This window comes from Canis lupus, chromosome 1 (genome assembly GCF_003254725.2).
Source record: "Canis lupus dingo isolate Sandy chromosome 1, ASM325472v2, whole genome shotgun sequence".
Taxonomy (NCBI): domain Eukaryota; kingdom Metazoa; phylum Chordata; class Mammalia; order Carnivora; family Canidae; genus Canis; species Canis lupus.
The window spans coordinates 27,713,669-27,731,266 of record NC_064243.1 but is presented as its reverse complement, the minus strand read 5'-3'; the positions used below and the strand labels follow the sequence as shown (position 1 = coordinate 27,731,266).

General features: G+C 35.9%; 1 protein-coding gene across 4 annotated transcripts in view; it reads left to right on the top strand.

The window, feature by feature from the left end:
- The window catches only part of HBS1L (HBS1 like translational GTPase), an 87,236-nt gene extending 71,355 nt beyond the window's left edge, over window positions 1-15,881 (top strand). For all 4 annotated transcript variants that reach the window (XM_025422340.3, XM_025422342.3, XM_035710503.2 and 1 more), the window contains 5 exons: window positions 3,676-3,766; window positions 4,178-4,286; window positions 11,204-11,304; window positions 13,925-14,069; window positions 15,210-15,881. In XM_025422340.3, coding sequence (XP_025278125.1) covers window positions 3,676-3,766; window positions 4,178-4,286; window positions 11,204-11,304; window positions 13,925-14,069; window positions 15,210-15,221 — 458 coding nt within the window. In that variant the 3' untranslated portion in view covers window positions 15,222-15,881. The remainder of the gene's footprint in view (window positions 1-3,675; window positions 3,767-4,177; window positions 4,287-11,203; window positions 11,305-13,924; window positions 14,070-15,209) is intronic.
- Window positions 15,882-17,598: the final 1,717 nt, after the last annotated feature.

Genomic DNA, 17,598 nt, shown 5'->3' with positions numbered 1-17,598 from the left:
TGAGACAGCAGATTTTTAAAAGTAGTTTAGTTATTAACTCCTGAGTGAATAACCTCTTAGTGAAATTGTAACTGACTGTCAAAATGATACTAACTGTTGAAGATAAAAATGTGAAAACATTAAACGATTTTTTCTGTTGTGACTATGTGTATATAAATGTACATAGAACATTCAAACTGTGGTGGCATTTCTTCTTTTTTTTTTTTTTCTGACACTAATTCAAAAAGCCTGGTTAGGATTTAACCAGATGTATAGACACCTGACAGATACATTTAAAATAGTATTCAGTAGCAGAAATTAAATCTAACCCCATCCTGGCACTGAACAGTGAGTAACAAAGCAGACTGCTTGCTACTGTGTTGTTTTAAAACGTATATTTCAGAATTACTATAAGGTAACAGCTTTGATCGTGTTTATACCAAAAAAATATTTTTTGCACTGAGACCTAAGAAAATAAGATGCAAATGCAAAGAATCCTAATGTTGAAAAGAGAAATTGAGCTAATGTGCCAGTTACTGCTTTCCCACATGTAATATATGACCTTTCATAATGAACAATAACATTTCTATCTTTGAATCCTTTGCTCTTACAAGTGTATGTGTTACTCTTTCTGAATTCTGCTTGAAAGTTTATAATTCTGTATTTATCTTAATCTAGCTTCCAGCTAAGCCTCCAACTTCAACATAAAACTGATGATATGTTTTATACTATAGTAGTAATATAATAATTTATAGCAATTTTAAGCTAAAATATAGTGGGAATGTTAAAAAATTTTAGATTTCAGTGCTCTTCTTCTATCTCTCTCTCTCTTTTTTTTTTTAAATTTATTTATTTATTTTGGAGAGGATGAGTGGGAGGGGCAGAAGGAGAGGGAGAGAGAATCCCAAGCAGATTCCCCGCTGAGCCTGGAGCCCAGCACAGGTCTCTGTCTCAGGACCCTGTGATCACAACCTGAGCTGAAATCAAGAGTCAAGTATTTAACGACTGAGCCACTCAGACACCTTTCCTCTGTTACACTTATTTATAGTTTATATGCAGAGTTGTACCTGACTGGTTTATAAATTTGAATGTACATTTTGTTTGAATTATTTTGCTTACTTTAAAAGTTGATTTCTTAAAGATTATAAGAAATTAATATCTTTTTAGGTAACAATTTAAAGAATAAGGGAATGAAAGCCAAAGTTACTTCCATTTTATTTTTTTCTTTCTGCTTGCCTACGGATTGTGAAACTTCTGTTTAGATAAAGAGTAATGCACACATTGAAAAAAAAGATTTATTTATTTATTTATTTTAGAGAGAGAGAGAGCACAAGGGCATAAGTGGAGGGAAGGATAGAGGGAGAGAGAATTTCAAGCAGACTCCTCACTGAGCGCAGAGCCCAAGGCTTGATCTCACAACCCTGAGATCATAACCTGAGCCAAAACCAAGAGTCAGACGCTCAACCCACTGAGCCACCAGGCACCCCAATAATGCATGCTTTTTATACAAGAATCATTTTCCATCAACCTATTGTTTGCAAGTTCAGATCTCTGCTTTTGTTTTTTAAAGTGATCAAGAACTACAACATTTTTGACATACTAATTTCTTTGTTAATGAGGTCTTTTGAGAACAGGAATTTTTAATAATCGATAGGCATGAATTAAAACCATGATCCTAAAATTATCATAGACTTTACAGATTGGCTCTTTTGTGACCTCCAAAATCATACTTTACCTCTGAAAGTACCACATTCTTTCTCTCTCTCCTTCCTGTCCCTTACCCATCAGGAAAACTCTAACCATTTATCTTTAGTCTTAAGGAGAAGCTGTATCAGAAGCACCTGAGATCATACTCCACTCCTTGACGGCCACTCTTGTAACCCAGCTTTGGAGGTTCTCAGTTCTTAATTTCTAACTCTTGCTTTTGCTTAATTTACTTGATTGTTCAATGCACCCTTCTATCTCAACAATTCTGTCACTAACCAGTAGTATCCTAAAAGAGAGAAAGGACTAAATCTGCTACCAATAAATGGAAATTCTAAATTAAGTTTTCATTTTATTAATGTATCAGGTTTATGGACTGTTAAAAAAGAACTTCTTTGTATGATGTCTGTCCAAGGAAGAGGGTCCTTAAGAAGATGAGTATTATATATAGGACAGTCTAACATATTTAAAGAGAGAAAATCAGATTATAGATTTCCCCTAAAAAATTTTATATTGCTTGTTGAACATCTAGTATGAAAACTCTTCAGAATTCTAAGCTAAAGGCAATCTCTGTTAAGTGTAAGTAGCTAGCCTCTGTCTTCAGTTCCACATTTCATAGCAAAAATCAGATGTGGTCACTTTAAGTTTACATTTTAAAACTAAATTTCATTAGTTGAAAATTTAACAAATACTTCTTGATATCATAATTGTTAACATTTTTTGGAATCAAGAACCTCTTTGATGCCTTGATGAAAGTTATGGCCCTCCTAGGATTAGTGCGAATGTGTACATAAATAAAATTTTACATAAAACTGTAGATTGTCTCAGAGCTCTTCAGAGTTCTCCCTGAACTCATAAAAAGTCTGAAAGAAACTTATTTAAGAGTTTCTTAAGAGCATGCTACATGGGAAAAATAAGTATTTTGAGAAAGATAAGGATGAATTATAGTTTACTAAAATCATGTCAGTTAAGAACTGTTTCTCAGTGGTCGGCCCATGCATGTACTGTCTTCATCAAAACGCTCAAGTTCTGGCAGCCTGGGTGGCTCAGCAGCTTAGCGCTGCCGTCAGCCCAGGGTGTGACCCTGGAGACCCGGGATCAAGTCCCGCATTGGGCTCCCTGCAAGGAGCCTGCTTCTCCCTCTGCCTCTGTCTCTCTCTCTCTTTATCTCTGTATCTCCCATGAATAAATAAATAAAATCTTTAAAAAACAAAAAACAATAAAACTTCAGGTTCTAGTGGAAAGAAACTTATCCCATCAATTGCCTCTCAGAATCAGGAAATATGAGATACCTTTTAAAAGCTTTTGAATAAGGTAGCTGAGTAGTACCCTTTGTAATTGTTCTCCAGGATTATCTCTAGGTAATAAAAGTATATAGCAACACCTGAGATTATTTTTAAATTAAATTCCTGCACTTTTCATATAACCAGTTATCATTGTGTATCTCTCTGGAAAGTATTTCTTTTGAGCCAGGAGTAGTGAAGGGGCCTGTCAAGAGCACAATCTGAGCAGTGATGCCCAAAGGATTACTCAGAAAACTCAGGTGATTGTTTGTTTAGGTGGTTGTCTAATTAAAAGCAGAGTTCAAGAGAATAAAATATAAGTGGGCACCTTCTTTAGTCCCCTATTTTATGTTATCAAGTCATTTGAGCTGCATTATTATGCATGCAGTTATAAGAGAACTGTTTGGGGTATGTTTAATGAATATACAGGTTTTATAAATGAGTTTTAAAATCTTTATTAATTAAGCAGAAATAGGCCTTTTTTTTTGACAAATACAAGTCACTTTATGTTTAGGGTGGTGTTCTAGAAGAGTTAAGTCTAGAGGAAGTGTGTTTTCCTCAACGCTCACAGTTACACTTCTCATTCTCAATCCATTCATATTGAAAATGATGAGTAGTGACTGATGAGGCATAAATCAGCCAAGCTCTCTTGGTTATGGTTCGATATTGAGGTGTGTCACTGTATGCTTTGGTTTTTACTCATTTCCAGGAATCACTCTGCACGATGAACCGGTCGACTGGGCGGCAGCAGGTGATCATGTTAGTCTTACGTTAGTTGGGATGGATATCATCAAGATCAAGTGAGTGAGAAAATGAGTTTAAGTGACCATTGTTTTGGATATGGGACCTCAAAACATAGGTTTTGCTATTCACCTGCTAAACTGAAAGGAGTATTAATTTCAGATTTCATTTGGCCAAACATAGGCACTTGTAGAAGTGTAAGAATGATGAACAAAACCTACTTAAAACTGAAATTAATACATAACAGCATATGTACTTGTCATGTTCTTTGAATGAAAACTATTAGGTATGAAAGTGTTACAGTGTTAATAATGGTTATAAAGCTATGCTTTAGCCCAAAGGGGTATTTAGAAAAAGTTACCAACTTACTTGATTGTTTCACTTTGTAAATGATTTTAGAGGTATTCCTATTGGATGTATATTTATTTATCCTTCAACTACCTTCTTTTTTTTATTTTGTCTCATTACAGTGTTGGTTGCATATTTTGTGGCCCCAAAGAGCCCATTAAATCTTGCACTCGTTTCAGAGCTCGAATCCTCATCTTTAATATTGAAATTCCTATTACTAAAGGATTTCCTGTAAGTTTCAAAATGTTTGTTATTGTAACTTCAAAGTTAACTTCGAAGTAACTTCATCCTAAAAAGTAGAAACTTATTTTATAAGCAAGAATGCTACAGTTATTTTCAACTAACATCTTAATACTCTAATCCAGAAAAATATATTAGATTTTGAAAGTCATTTTTATTTTTTTATTTTGGTCCTTGAACCTGGAGGTTTTTTCAAAGAGGAATTAAGAAGAAATATTATAAATAGGATATCAACTAATGATAATAGTAAAATTCATCTAGGGAAAATGGTAGATATTTTTTACTGTGTTCTAGAGGTTATTTGACTAATCTTAGATTGTGTTTTTCTATTCTTGTTTTAACATGCTTATTCATATTTTATTATTGTAAGAGTAATACATTATTACATGAAACTTTGGAAAACACAAAAGATAAGGATAGGCTATAATTGCATAATACATATAACTATCTCTACACTTTACATTTTAATGGGTTTTTTTTTATGTGTGTATGTTGTCCACCCATCAGTATTTATGGGCATATTCTAGGGATGCTTGCCATAGGATTAACTAATTTAAGAACTGAAGCAGCACATTCAAACTTAACAGGCTGTGATGTTCGTTTGGTAGGTTATCATTTCCCAGCATCATTTGAACATTTATGGAAAGGAGGGGGATTTTATACTATAATGTTACTTAGCCAGAAGACATATTACTAGTGAATTGTATGAGTTCCTTCTTTTATGTGTAATTTTTTCCCAGATATTTGGGGGTCATGCTCTGTTTATAGATTGATACTTTGCTTTTGCCACTTAACAGATAAAGTTTTTCCCATTAGGCTTTTTTTTTTTTTTTTATCAGCTTATATAGTACAGATTTGTATGATAATCAAAAGTATTTCTCAGTGGAATTAAATGGCTTGCCTTTGAAAATACAAACAGATTGTTTTTACCATTTGATACATCTTGAAATAATAATAAGATAGTAGTTGACCTTTAAACTTAATTTGGTTAGTGATAAGGTTTTTGAGGTTGGAAATAAATTTATTTAGCTCATTTAAATTCATTTTATACTTAATATACCTTTATTTGAGATAACCATGTGCTTTTTTTTTTTTTAAGGATTTTATTTATTCATGAAAGACACAGAGAGAGAGAGAGAGAGAGAGGCAGACACACAGGCAGAGGGAGAACCAGACAGGCTCCATGCAGGGAGCCTGACATGGGACTCCATCCCAGATCTCCAGAATCAGGCCCTGGGCCGAAGGTGACACTAAACCCGCTGAGCCACCCGGGCTGCCCAACCATGTGCTTTGATTAGAGTTCTTTGTAATTATTTCTATGTGAATTTGATCAGATAAAAATTATAAGATACTGTTTTTAAGTATTTTAGTTTTATGAACATATTCCATTTCTCTCATATGCTGAAAAAAGGAGTAAAGTTTCTCTCAAAAAAAAAAAATTTACAGTTGAAAACATTTAATTTTTAAATATTTAGAATTTATGTTTGATAGGCAAGAAACTACAGCTTATTTGCTATGAATGAATGATACTCGTTCTTAGAAAGCAGTATGTCCAATGGGGAGAAGATAGAGAGGTTGGTTACTGTATGTTTTTACTCATGCAGCAGTAATTTTTTGCCATTGGAGAGGCAGAGAGGTCAAGAGGTCAGTAGTTACTTTCAGTAGTAATACTGTCTTCCTGTCTACTGTAGTTTCTTAAAAATAAGTATGAATTGAAAGTTTGTCAGTGCTGTTTTATGAGATTCCGCCTGTGTATATTGATTCATGAATACCCAGACGAAATTTGTTTCAGAAAAAAACAGTCAGGTTTTGTCACTTAATCTACCTCTTGTGGGAAGAAACCTTCAGTGTTTGTTTTGTTTTGTTTTAAAACCAAGAAAAGGCTTCCTAAGCGATTAAAATTTACTATTTAGGGAATAATTTCTTAATGCTACATAAATAAATTTGTGTCTCTTGGTTTATATGGTAAACTCTATTTAAGAAGAAAAAGTAGGAGAATGGGTTAGATTTTAACTAAATTCATACTTTTTATTGTGGTAGAATATTTCATAACATAAAATTTACCATTTTAATCATTTTTAAATGTACAGTTCAGTGGCATTTAGTACACTTACATCATTCATTGTATGGCCATCTGTACTATCCATCTCGCCGAATTTTTCCTCATCCCCTTACTGAAACTCTGGACTCATTAAATAATAACTCCTTATTATTCTTTCCCTTTTTCCCCTGGTAACCTGTATTCTGCTTTCTCTATGAATTTGCCTATTCCAGATGCCTCATATAAGTGGAATCATAACAATTTATCCTTTTGTGTCAGATTTATTTCACTTAGCATAGCATAATGTTTTCAGAGTTCATCAATGTTGTAACATGTTTCAGACTTTCATTTCTTTTTGAGATTGAATGCTATTCCATTGTATGTATATGCATACGTATTGTTTATCCATTCATCTGTTGATGGTCATTTGCATTGTTTCCATCTTTCAGCAATTGAACATTGGCATACAAGTATCTGTTTGAGCCCCTGCTTTCAGTTCTTTTGGGCGTATACCCAGGAGTGGAATTGCTGGATCCTATGATCATTCTGTTTAACCTTTTGAGGAATCACCAAACTATTTTCTTTTTTTTTTTTAAGATTTTATTTATTCATGAGGGAGAGAGAGAGAGAGAGAGAGAGAGAGAGAGAGAAAGCAGAGACACAGGCAGAGGGAGAAGCAGGGTCCATGCAAGGAGCCTGACATGGGACTCGATCCCAGGTCTCCAAGATTAGGCCCTGGGCTGAAGGCGGTGCTAAACTGCTGAGCCACCTGGGCTGCCCACCAAACTGTTTTCCATAGCTGCACCATTTTACATTCCTGCCAGCGGTACACAAGGATTCTAATCTGTCCACTTTGTCATCAACGCTTGTTAATGTGTGTGTGTATCGGGGGTGGTGTGTGGTATTTGTTGTTTGTTTGTAATAGGCAAACTAATGGGTATGGAGTGGTATCTCGTGCTTTTGATTTGTACTTCCCTATTGGCTAGTGATGCTGAGTATCTTTTTACTTCTTTATATATTTTAGGTATTAATCCCTTGTCAGATACATGATTTGCAGATATATTCTTCATTCTGTGGTTTGTCCTTTTGATCTTTTAATAGTACTGTTTGATACACAAACGTGTATTTATTTATTTATTTATTCCTTTTTAAAGATTTTATTTATTTGGGATCCCTGGGTGGCGCAGCGGTTTGGCGCCTGCCTTTGGCCCAGGGCACGATCCTGGAAACCCGGGATTGAATCCCACGTCGGGCTCCCGGTGCATGGAGCCTGCTTCTCCCTCTGCCTATGTCTCTGCCTCTCTCTCTCTCTCTCTCTCTCTCTCTGTGTGACTATCAAAAATAAATAAAAATTAAAAAGAAAAGATTTTATTTATTTATTCATAAGAGATACAGAGAGCGAGAGAGAGAGAGGCAGAGGGAGAAGCAACTCTATGCAGGGAGCCTGACGTGGGACTCGATCCCAGTTCTCCAGGATCAGGCCCTGGGCTGCAGGTGGCGCTAAGCCGCTGAGCCACCTGGGCTGCCCATGATGCACAAAAGTTTTAAATTTTGATGAGGTCCCCTTTAGCTTTGTTTCATTGCTTATATTTTTGATGTCATATATAAGAAATCATTGCCAGCTTCAACATCAAGTAAACTTCTCCCTCTATTTTCTTTTATGAGTTTCATAGTTTTAGTTCTTATGTTTGGATCTTTGATCCATTTTGAATTAATTTTTGTACATGGATAAAGTAAGGCTTTATCTTCATTCTTTTGCATGTAGATATTCCATTTTGCCAACACCATTTGTTGTAAAGACTATCCTGTCTCTATTTGAATGGTCTTGGCATCCTTGTTGCAAACTAATTGACCATATAAGCATTGATGATGGGTTACTCAGAGGTGTAAGGAAAATAATAATTTGGCTTATTTTGCCACCTAACAGATTATGTAGCTCCTTGTAGTTTATAAGACACTAGATAATTTTATTTTCACAACTGCACATGAATTACAGTGCTAACCCTTATTTGCAACTCTTCAAGCTAGTGTGTTTCAGAATGCAGAAATATTCAGATTATAGAAAGATGATGTGATGCATGCATTTTACATAAAACCCTTAACAAAGAACAGGGCAACATCCTGTAATTAAACATAGTAATCATTCTCTACCACAACTTATTAATATTAATGCTAAGTAAAATAAGTAAGGACTGGAAATTGCCTTATTTCAAATGCTGTTTACTACTTAAATAAGTTTATAGCAGAATTAGGAAAAAATTAGGTTTTCAGTCTTTCAGATTTTGGAATTACAGATAAGATTGTGGACTTATGTTAGTGTTGTCTGCACTTTAAGAATGAGGAATTGGAGACTTGGGAGTGGTGACTATCTGAATAATAAGTGATTAAGCCAGGACTCATTCTCAGCACTTTTCACTTTGAAGTGCAGTACTTTCTTTTTCTTTTACATTATGCTTCAGACTGCTTTGAATTATAGATGACTTTGATTATATAGAATATGAGTTAAATGTTAACATATAATTATTTTCCACTTATTGGCATATAGATTTTTTTCACTTATGTGTTCCATAAGGGTTTTGTTTTTGTTTTTATTTATTTATTTTTTGTTTTTGTTTTTGAGGTACTATTTGGAAGGTGGTATGGAGATAAAAAACAAATTAAACTTACCCCCATACTGCCACAACCTGTTCTTCATCCACCTCATTGGATGGAACCCACCACATATAGCTCACAAATAGGTTAGAAGAAACTTAACTAGGTTCATATGCCTCTACTTTTTCAAATTTGGTAAGCCATGGTTGGAGACCAGTACCGATTTCATAGTCACACCCGAGCCAAGTAAGGTGATTTCCGCTTGTTTACCTGTTTGTTGCAAAAGAAATGTTTCTTAGATATGTAGACCCATATTTATGTTATTCATTGGTGCTCTTTGACCATTGGATGCACAAATGTGTCTTTACCACACGTTATGGAAGGCTTTTTTTCCCCCTAAGAATTGGTCATTAAATTTTTCTAGAATGTTTCTAGTTTATAAAGGTCAAATGCCATTGATTAAAAAAAATAAATTAATTAATTAAAAAAATAAAACCTCCAAAAAACTCAAAACTAATTTGCCTTTGCAGAGAAATGGAAGTTCAGTTGTGCCTTAAAAAAAGAAACACCGTATGACTGATTTCCTCCATGTGTTTTAGGTGTTCTTATTCCTTCATTCTTATATTTATTTCACAAATATTTACTGAGTGCTGATTAAATATCTGGCACTGGTGTACATAGTTCCTAGTCTCTGTGAGTTTATATTTACATGGGAGGACAGGCACTTAAAACAGCAGTTACAGTAAAGATGAGATGTTATGTTGTGGGATTATGGAACACAGAGGAAGGCATCTAGCTCAGACTAGGGGTTCAGGCTTCTTGCAAGAAGTGATGCTTTTCTCTGAGAGAGGTGGTATAGTAGGATGAGTGAGTTAGCCAGCTGAAGCTGATGTGTTCCAGCCAAAGGCATGATAGATGTGAAAACCTGAAAGTTAGAAAGGGCTTGGTTCATGTAGGTAGTGGAAGCTCAGTGCGTCTGGAGTGGAGAAGGTGAGAGAAGATGGAGAGACGCTAGGCTGGAGAAATAAGTGAGGGTCAGGTTGAGAAGACCTTCGGTGCTTCTGTGGTTTTAAAAAGCAAAGATGTACCATTAAATTTGTCTTTTAGAAAATCAGTCTGGTAGACGTAATGAAGAATGGATGAGAGAGGGACAAGCGTGGCAGAGACAGACCAGGGAGGAGTGTGCGTTTTAACTCTCATGAGAGAGGATGGTCCTGGATTGAGGACAGCATTGTCCTGGAGAGAGGAGGAGACAGAATTAACAAAGTACTCCCTGAGAGACTCTGTTTTTAGAAAGTTACAGAGTCCAGGATTTTGCATCCATAAGTCCCCCTTGTATTTCTCTTTTCTGAATGTGCGAACTATTTCGGCCAGGAAGTTTCATCTTAGAAGTGTTTCTTCAGGCATGAGATGGTACTTCTAAGCAGTTAAACTTTAGCTTTGCTGCATCCTTAGTGTCTGGTCTTCCCACTATACCCCACTGTAGACAGGTTGCACACTTGGTGCTAATTGTTTGAATGAGGATAGCCACTCTAATGCTGACTCCAGTTGACCTCAGCATAAAGTTCACCTCTGAAACATCATTGTGGCCACAGTAAGTCACTTAACCTTTTTGATATTAAACTTCCTTACATGTAAAACATGAACATAATAGCTAATATCCAGGGTCATCAATTAACTGAATGTTTACCATGTGCTAGACACCACTTCAAAATAACCTTGATTTTCCTTGGTGATAAGGAACCTGAGGCTGCAGGTGTTTAGGGGAAAAGGGCTTTTAAAGAACTTGGCCCAGATCATACACCTGGAAATTGTAGAATCAGGCCTGACTTCAAAGCCTGTCTAAATTCCCACATAATATTTTATTCTCATTATCCAACAATGAATACATTAAGTACTGGCAAATCTCACATGCTTCCCCTTCCCTCATTTTTATGATGAAACAGTTCACAACTGATGAGCATCTACTATACTGGGCACTGTCCCTGATCCTCTTCAGTTCTCTACACGATCCTGTAAGGAAGGTTGCGTGATCTGCTAAGGTTCAGATAGTAAGGTGGTGGAGGAGAAATTTGAACTGGCTCCTGTGACCTGTTTCCCTTAGTAAGTTAGGGAACACCCTGATCACAGTGCTGGGTTTAGAGGAAGCAGCTGGAGACCCTGGAAGGTTCAGGCAGGAGTGCTGGGTATAATAATATGACGAGATGTGACTGTCCGAACAAAAGCCACAGATGTACGGTAAAGTGTTTTTTGATGTGACAAGTTTTTGTTTTAGGTGCTGTTACACTACCAGACTGTCAGTGAACCTGCTGTTATTAAACGATTGATTAGTGTCTTAAACAAAAGCACAGGTGAAGTGACAAAGAAGAAGCCAAAGTGAGTATTTTAATGCACAAATAGTGAACACAAGCAATTTAGTAGGTTTTTTTTTACTGATTAATTCATTTTTATAGTGTTTCTCTTTGTGATAAGTGAAATCTGTTTTTACTTGCTTCAGAAATCTTTGTTTTCTTCTCAAAGACTAGATTAAAAGAAACAAAAAGCTTATTTAAGCTCCTATCTAGGTATGAATGGTAGATATAATTTCTATTTTGAATGTTGGCAGTGGGGTGTGAATTGTGTATAAAAATGTAAGTATAAATTTACATATATGTGTCAAGTTCTAGATACTAATGTTGTAAAAGTAATGGGCACTAAAAAAATCAGTTCTGCATTTTAGAGAATGAATTTGAATTAGGCCAAGCTACTAGTCCCAAATTCCAGCTGAGTGTTCTTGTCACTTCCTTAATAAGAATCATTCTCTGTGCTAAGAACACTCCAGGAAGAAAGTGAATTATATATATACTCTATGGCATCTGTTTTTTTCCCCACCCAGAAATTATTTCTGTTTAGAATCCACTTGGAGCTTTAAGCTGAGGCAATCACCACCATGTTGTTTCCCTCTGATTACCATTAATATACAGGCCTTAGTGGACAGTTTCCTTTGGCTGGGACAAGGTTGGGATTTTTCAAAGGACGTGCTTCCTGAGAACTTAAGTTTCTTACCTAATTCAATAAAGGCTAACCATAGTTTGGCTTGGCTGCTTCAGCTTTGGGGTTTTCCTCACGTCAACCCTATGGGGAATCCCACCCAAAATCCCCCCCTTTTTCAGTCTTTGGGTGTTCCTCCTCATTTGTACCTTTGTAAGAGGCCAGAGGTGGTTAGTGGGTTAATAGGTTGGCTCTGAGTGGAAGAGTCTTCACACTGCTCTGAACCCATTCATGTCTGTTTCTCCCATTAGTTAGGAAGAAAGGGCTACTTAATCTCTCAAAGACAGTTCTTTAATAGTTCTTTTTATTTTATTTTTAAGATAAATTTTTAAAACATTGAAAATGATTGGCAATGTTCTATTGGTTTCAGGTGTGTAGCATGGTGATTTGACAGTTATGTGCATTTTTCAGTGCTCACCACAGTATAGTTCTTCATTCTTAACTTGAGTCCTTAGCTTCTGGCATGGCTTTAGTATCTGCCATCATGTTCTGAGAAATATAACTATATAATAAATATAATGGATAAAATTTCTTGGGGACCACTATTTCCTAGGCTCTATTTTCACATGGTTTATATTCTTAGCAATTATATGAAGCTGCACTATTTCCTCCACTTTTCAGATAAGGAAACTAAAGTTTAGAGAGGTGATGTAACATATTCATGTTCACAGAGCTAGCAAGGGGCAGAGTCAGGGTTTTAACCTAGTCAGTTGGTTCACATAAATTATATTATTTTTGGCAGGAGCCAGGTTGTTTGACCCACCCAAGTGACTTGGAGAATTCTCAATCTAAAAATTGACTTACCTAATCCTGAATTTTCCCCTCCCTGCTCCTGCTACAAAGTCCTTGCTCTATGATGCTAGGTTTTAATATATTCTCATATTAGTTTTCCTTGGCCCTTTATTTGTAGCTTCTCTCTATTTTGCACCAACGCCATTTGGTCTTTCTTGTTCATTTCCACTTCAGGTATATTGTAGACTCGATTGCTTTATATGGAATGGAATTGCGCTTTTTGGAAACAAAATTAAGTGCAAATAATGAATATATTAGATGATCTCCTTTCTTAGGAATAGGACTTTGGATTGAAATTGTCCAAAACCAATATTTGGAAATTTTGGAATTCTTTTTTAGAAACTTGTTCAGCTTATTCTAATTTGTCCCTGAACTTATCTTTCAGAAGGAGGGTTTGCTATCTTCTGTCTTTCTAGAGCACATCAAAATTAAATTAGACAACCTTTGCAAAGTGCCCCCTTTTGGTCTCTACTCTTTCAGTAAGTTTGGGTGAGCCCATGTACAAGGATTTTGTACAATCAGGCTCATGCCTCCCTCCCATTTTCTACAAACACCATATTGTGGAAAAATCGTATGTGATTTTACTCTGAACCCCTGTTAAAGACGCACTATTCCTGTGTGAGAAAAGAGAGGGAAAGGAGGGGAAGAGAGATTTAGAGTAGTCTGTTGGCACTAGGAGATTGTCCTCTTCATAGATAACTTCCCAGCATTAATCCACCAGTTAGAATTTTACATTGTATTCCTCTTTTACAATGAAAATTCTTTACTTTATTGAGTCTTTCAATTGCATGAGGAATGAAAGGGAAGGCTTTGGTAGAGGGTCCTTGAGCATTTTAGAGTATAGGGTCCTTCAAGAGTTGTATTTGGAAGATTGGTTTAGAAATATATAAAATATCTATCTATCTATCTATCTATCTATCTATCTATCTATCTATCTATCTATCTATCTATCTATAAAATGAACCAGCTAATATTTATTATATCTAGAATTATTCCTCTCATTTCTTTCAACTAACCCAGAAAATTTAGGCACATATTTTCATTTTTAAAAACTTCTTTTCTTCTTAAGTTTTTGAAAGTTGATTTGTGAATGTGAAATCTTTATTTTTCAGTTTATTGCCTTTCTTTACCTGTATGGGATATCCCTGTTCCTCACCCACTTTTTACTTGACAGATTATTGACCAAAGGCCAGAATGCCTTGGTGGAGCTGCAGACACAAAGGCCAGTTGCTCTGGAGCTGTACAAAGACTTCAAAGAGCTGGGGAGGTTCATGCTGCGCTACAGTGGTTCTACGATTGCGGCAGGCGTGGTCACGGAGGTATTGCAAAGGGGGTGGTCGCTCCTTTGTCTGCATGTCTTTACCTATTTTGTAAGAATAATTGCTGAGCATTTATGGCTTAAGGGGAGCACAGTTAGGATATTAGAGTAAGATTTTTAAATTTATAGTAAAATTAATTTTTAAAAGATGGCAAGAAAATGTTTGGTTTTAGAACTTTTCATAGTGAGGCTTCCAAACTCTTCTTCATGCATAATGTTTCTCAAAATTAAAGTAAGTTTATTGAAAAAGAGATTTGTAAGTAGGCAACCCAGATTAAGAGAATGCAGACTTTAAGAGTCAAATGAATTGGGGGAAGTGATTTCTCTTAATAGGATGGCCCTCATTGCCTTTTTTTTTTTTTTTTTTTTTTCTTTAAAGAACTGGTTCTGAGTGCATTTGAAGTGATTCATTCAGAAGGTTCAATTAATGTTTCTGAAAGGGACCTATTGTATCATGTAAGGTGCAGTTGAATTTTGGAGAAAATAGCCAGAGGTGAATCAGCACTTCAGTGATTTAAACCTTCTTTCACATAATCATGAGTAATATAAATCTTAGAAATACTGTATTTTTAAAGGGGGCTTCGTTACTTCATATGATTGTTTTTTACATAAAAATTATTCAGTTCATTTAATAGGATATCTACTTTGAATGTAGGGTTTTATGTTGCATCAAAATTCAGTTATACGTGCATCCTGCAAAAGGCTTTAGAGTTCAGCTGCCCACATTTGTTTTTGCCCCTCTGATTCATAGCAGCACAAGCACATTTTCTCCTTCAGTTCATTTACCTGTAGAAACAGGGTAGTATAACCAACCTCCCAGAGATATGAGTGAAGGGCTCTCACAAAGCATGTGGCATAGTCATTGGCATTCCGCAAATGTTACCTAATGCACTATCATCAACATCACAATCTGCCAAAGCATTCTTTCTAAAAGAGCATTCTAGAAGATACAGTTTCTTATAGAAAATAATGGAGAAATTGTAGCAAACCTCAGAAATAGCATGACTGGAGAAGGGGAAATGTTGCATGAAAAAAGAAAAGTTTCATCTTGATATAATGATTATATTGTTGCCATTTTCCTTTTGCTGTTGTTCTTTAAGTGCAATTGATTAAATCATAGCACTTTTTTTTTCTTTTACAGATAAAAGAATGATGAGTCAGAATTTCTACCATGTTTCCAAATGCAATGAAATAGCTAAGCTTTGTTTTTAAAGAATTCAGTTGTTCAGTTAAAGGAACAATGTGCAATTGGTATTTTTTTAAAATGAGAACCTTAAAACGATATAATCAGCGGCAAAGAAGTATTAATCATCGCTCCTGCAAAAATTTCAAGTTGCCAAATGACAAAGAAAGGCTAATATTGCACTTTCATTAAAAAAAAAAAAAAAAGATTTTCCCTTGAAATGTTAGTGAATGGATTTACTTTGCTGAGGTTTATGGGAACTATCTGAAATATGTATTAGAAGACATTCAGTCATCATGAAATGAAATCTACTTCCAGCCAAACCTCAAAATATTTACAGTGTCTTCTTGATTTTCAACTCTACTGCACATATTTTAAGGAAAAGTAACCAAACTGAGTTGTTTAGGCAGTTAATATTCAACCTGAGCAAAATTTTTTTTTAATTAACTCTAAGAAGAGATTTGCTGAAGGTTATAGAAAAGGTATTTTATGTTGAACATAAGAATATTCTTCTTCCAACAAGTGAACTTTTGAAAGCTTAGTTTGGAATTAGTGGAAACTGTCCCTTTGATAACCAAGATATTATTTAAGGTGTAAAGCGAGCTAATAAAATGTCTTAGTTTGAGCATACCTGCAGACTGTGTTTTGTTTCTTGGATTCTGTTTATGAGATTCTCTACCACATCTTTATCTTGCATATTTTATAGACTGCAAGTCCCCTGTGAGTAAAAGTCATGTTTTTCTTTGAAGTTTTAACGGCAAATTCCAACGTATATTTAGTTGAGTATTTGTTGAGTGGTTTCCTGAGCATAAGTTGCTTTAGAGGAGAATTTGTGCTCAGCTGAGCCTCAGACTCTGATCTGATGGATTATATGATAAGCTTTTTTTATTGGGAAATGGTGTGACTTATATGTTGATGACTTACCATATACATCAGCATTTCTTTTATTCTGTGGAAGAATAACATCCATATGCTAAAATGCACAAAGCATAAATTCTTGGTGAATGATCACACAGTGAACACACCCATATAATACATTTCTTTCCTGAAAAGTATTTGAATAGTTGTTACTTCAGAGTTTACTTGCTCAGGTAAGAAGGTGTCTTATTTATGTATTACGTTAATCAGGAATTTAACTGGTAAATCTGACACAATTAAAAGTGACTTAAGCAGAAAAGAAGACTAGCAGTAGACTTGCTTTGACTCCACCCAGATCGAGCAGCTCCCAGTGTTAGCAAAGACTCATTTATGCTCTGCCTTCTCCGGTGTGGGTTTTGCCCTCAGACTCCATACAGAACCCCCTGTAATCCCATATCTGGGACCCTTGGGTGGCTCAGGGGTTGAGCGTCTGCCTTTGGCTCAGGGTGTAATCCTGGAGTCCTGGGATCAAGTCCCACGTCAGGCTCCCTGCATGGAGCCTGCTTCCTCCTCTGCCTGTGTCTCTGCCCCTCTTTCTGTGTGTGTCTCTCATGAATAAAATAAAATAAAATAAAAAAATCCCACACCTAGATCTTCAAAGCCTTCATCAGGGCCAAGGGCAGGTTTAAAGAGCATGTGTTTTCCAGAATTTCTAGAAACATCTCATCATTGACTATAACTGCATTTAATTTCTTTGGGGCATCCTTGTATTTGAGTATGAAATTAATCACCCACAGCACATAGCTGAGATTCATGGGAGGGTTGGAAGGAAATTCAGGGTGCTTTAGGAGAGGGAAATGAATTCAGACCTGGTAGGACTAAGGACAAGAACAGGAAGCATCTTCTGCTGTGTTAGAAAAGGCCATGATGGGGAATTCCTGGGTTGCTTAGCAGTTTGGCACCTGCCTTTGGCCCAGGGCGCGATCCTGGAGTCCCAGGATCGAGTCCCACGTCGGGCTCCCAGCATGGAGCCTGCTTCTCCCTCCTCCTGTGTCTCTGCCCACCTCTCTCTCTCTGTCTATCATAAGTAAGTAAGTAAGTAACTAAGTAAGTAAGTAAATAAATAAATAAATAAATAATAAATAATCTTTAATAAAAAAGGACATGATTAATTTATTCTTATTTAAAACAAATGGTAGTAGCAGTAGTAGAAATGAGTTTATTTCTTCCCTCTTAAATTGTGATCAAGTGCAGTCTTTTTATTTACATTATGTTTACAGCTGTTTGTTGCTTTAGGGAGTGGTGACATTAAGGGGACCACCTGTGGGACACATGTGCCGACAGTGGAAAGTTGGGGTTAAGAGACAAGACAAGACAAGACATACAGCAAGCATGCCCAAGGTTGGCTTTGGTGGAAATCCTCCCCCTGAAACTTCTATGAATACCAGTAATAGTATATTCATTGGGGTTACTTTGCTTCCCATACTGT